At 38.0% G+C, this 3,267-nt stretch overlaps 1 protein-coding gene across 2 annotated transcripts in view; it reads right to left on the bottom strand.

The window, feature by feature from the left end:
* Nucleotides 1–2,961, bottom strand: part of LOC100749060 — a 67,108-nt gene extending 64,147 nt beyond the window's left edge. For both annotated transcript variants that reach the window (XM_012389724.3, XM_024370001.2), the window contains exon 1: nucleotides 2,844–2,961. In XM_012389724.3, the coding sequence (XP_012245147.1) occupies nucleotides 2,844–2,853 (10 nt within the window). In that variant the 5' untranslated portion in view covers nucleotides 2,854–2,961. The remainder of the gene's footprint in view (nucleotides 1–2,843) is intronic.
* Nucleotides 2,962–3,267: the final 306 nt, after the last annotated feature.

Here is a 3,267-nt window from a genome sequence, read left to right as displayed (position 1 = left end):
GTATGTTTTGGTCCGCAATCTGTGTTATGAATCTATTTGACCATTTTCATGTTTATTCCGGATTCCATACGAGTCTGACTTGTGATTTTCATTCCTCTTTCCACGAGTCTCATTCAATATTATACGGCAGGGGGTTAAGCTTATTACAAGGCCGTAAACACTTTATGGTATCAATGAACGAATGTAACCAAGTTTACCAGATTTACGACAACGATCTCTCGGCTATTAAAGTTTTGACAAGTGAATCGAATAAATTTAATCGTTCTGTCAACATTGACTGGGTGCAATAATTATGTATTTTAATCAAATGGTTTAAACGAGTATTCGTAACATCTTTCTTCTACTGAGACCCGTGTGCTATTCATTATTTTTATGTACGTAATAACGTGTCTCTCTTTCTATCCGTTACAACTGAATTTGAATTTAAACACTAAAATTTTTAAGACAAGAGGAAATCATTATACCACGTCGATCCATTTAACACTAGCCTTACCAGGCCCGGTCAAATGACCGGTTTCAAAAATGTAGAAATTGATTAATCATATAATATAAGAATTTACACAAAGTTAGATGAACGAAAGAAATAACAATGTATGTACAACTTTAAATTAAATTTCGAAATCGGTCATTTGACCGGGCTTGGTAAGGTTAGCGTTAAATGAAATATATTTATTTGAAGAATATTATGATCAAAAATAACTAATATGCTATATAATTCTTTCTATATTATATTAATTATTCAATTGACTTAAGAAATAAAAAATATTTAAGAAAGACTTTCTGTCAGGTACAAATAATCGATTTTGCCTGGATTTAGAAAGAATTTAACTATTTTCTCTATATAAAATCAATACATTATAACGAATAAATTTCCACACTTTTATTGTAAATAAAGCTTCTTTCAAATGAAAATTTCTCAAACTACCAATGGTATGTGAAATCATCATAGAATTTGAATCTGGGTTAACACTCCGCAGCTGTCTTCCCAATTTCCTCGAATTCTTTTTCGAAACTTCTTGAAAACATGGGTATCGAAAACACCACCGGGATTCCACTGAAGTAACTAATAATTAACAGCTATTTATAACATAGTTAGTTATAACATAACTTAAACTTTGTCGATTCGAAATAACACATAACAATTATCAGAATAAAGCAATTGAATTCTTTTAACAGGATATAGAACTTCGTGCGTGTAACGCATGCATTTCTCTTACTTGAATAATTTGTTAGCGATGATTGTAACATCACGTTCGTTATGTACTATTTGATAAAATAACGTCGTGTTATTTGTCTATCTTCGTTTCATTCTTTGATAAATTTTTTCATCAAAAATACTAAAAAAAATACGTAGAATGGCATTCACACCTCGTGGAGAAATGTCTTCTATTACGCAACCTATGTATGATACATATAATATAGAGTAACGAAGAATTTGTTAAAACCTATTCTCTGTCTACACTGCCAATGTTCATAAATGTTAGCTCGGATGCATACAGTCACAACGGAATAGCATGATAGGTGATTGCGTATCCAACAAATTTTCAAAATTATGTCTGGAAAAAACGTCATACCATATTATTTACTTATTTTCTTTATATAGAATCTCTGTCTTTCCAGTTGTACTGTTATTTCTGTCCCACCCTATACATATGCATTTGCGTCGAGGATATCAGGCTGGCGAGAAGAAGGCTTCCCTCTTGCTTTAATAACATACTATTTGTTGTAAGGAATCTCTCGGTAAATTTTAATGTTAACGATTTACTTTATGTGTGTGTGCTCGTGTGTGATGACTTAAATTCGACTTGTGAAAATCTATGTATATATACACTGTAGTTGAATCAGAAATTATCGCTTTTACACGTCTCTTATCCAAATAAAGTGATTAATTTATTTTTGCGTCAACGTTTCCTTAAATAATGGCTTGGATGTATAGTTATTTATAACAGAATTAAAAAATATAAAAAAGAAAAAATTATGAGTAATTTGATGTTTTCTATAACCTAGCAGGCTAGATAACTAAAGAATTCCAGTTGGTCGGTTCGATCTGGTTTCGACTTTATACAGCGGTCGGAGATCAGTCGTGTCACCTACAAGCGTGGCGCGTCGCTAGGTGTCTTTCTGGCGTAGCATGAAAATAGCCAAGCGTACTTGGAATATCGTGCGGCCTACGCGTTAGGCATGCTACAACGGCGTTAACCGAGCGTTCTCCAAGCGTAAGCGAGTGCGAGCTAGCACGAGAGATTACACGGCTCCTTCGAGGAGTGGGGAAATACGTACGAGAGAAGACCGTTGAGGAAAAAGAAAGAAACGGAGCGCGAACAAAGAGAAGGACGGAAAAACAGGAGGGGAAGAAAGGCCGCGAAGCGGAGACAGGTAGATAAATGCGGTTTATGCTAGGAAGAAAGAAGACAGACGACCTCCTGTTGTCGCACCGTATCTTACGAGTATACGGGGTCAGAGACGAGAAGGGGGACAATTGCGAGAATCGGCCAAAGAACGAGAGAAAGAAAGATAGGAAAAGAGGAAAGATAGAAAGAGAGAGACAGATTCTAAGATTGACGGCAAAGGGAGGTTACAAGGAAAGAGGAACACGAACAAAGATAGAGATGGAGGAAAAGAAAGAAAGCAAATAAGAGATTCCAAGAGAGGAAAGGATTCATACACGTGCGCGCGCGCGCCCTCACGAGAGAGAGAAAAAGAGAAAGCCTATAGTGAGGGGTAGAAAAAGAAAGATTCTCGGAATGGAAAGACGGGAGAAGAAGCGAGAGAGAGAGAGAGAGAGAGAGAGAGAGAGAGAGAGAGGTATTGGTAGAAAGAGAGAGGAGTAGCTCATGGTTCACCTGTCGTCATGGCAACGCCGTTTCGCCGCTCACTTGTTACTCCAGAAGCACGAGAACAACACAGAGGGACTTATACGCGCACTATCCTTTTCTCTTTGGTATGCGGTGGGACACAGAGTCGCGACTCCTCTCTCGTTATCCACTTACCAGCGCGTCAATCTGTTTGCTATGCAAATCCCATCCGACCGGTGCTGACGTAGACGGTAACACCAACGCAGAAACGGGTCCGTCGACGATATCTCCTACTAACACACTTAACGGTGAGCAGTTAGTCATTGCCCGCGTAGCATACACGTAGAAAATATAATTGGCTACCACGACGGACCACGCAGCAATTCCACACGGGTTCTCCTTTAGCCCCACCACTTTTCTGCTCGGTAATACTGATACCGAACTCACTACACAACTCTTGCCAGCACCAATA

This window comes from Bombus impatiens, unplaced genomic scaffold (assembly GCF_000188095.3).
Source record: "Bombus impatiens unplaced genomic scaffold, BIMP_2.2 scf_0662, whole genome shotgun sequence".
In the NCBI taxonomy this organism is placed as follows: Eukaryota; Metazoa; Arthropoda; class Insecta; order Hymenoptera; family Apidae; genus Bombus; species Bombus impatiens.
The sequence above is the reverse complement of the archived record's forward strand: the minus strand, read 5'-3'. Positions and strand labels throughout refer to the sequence as shown.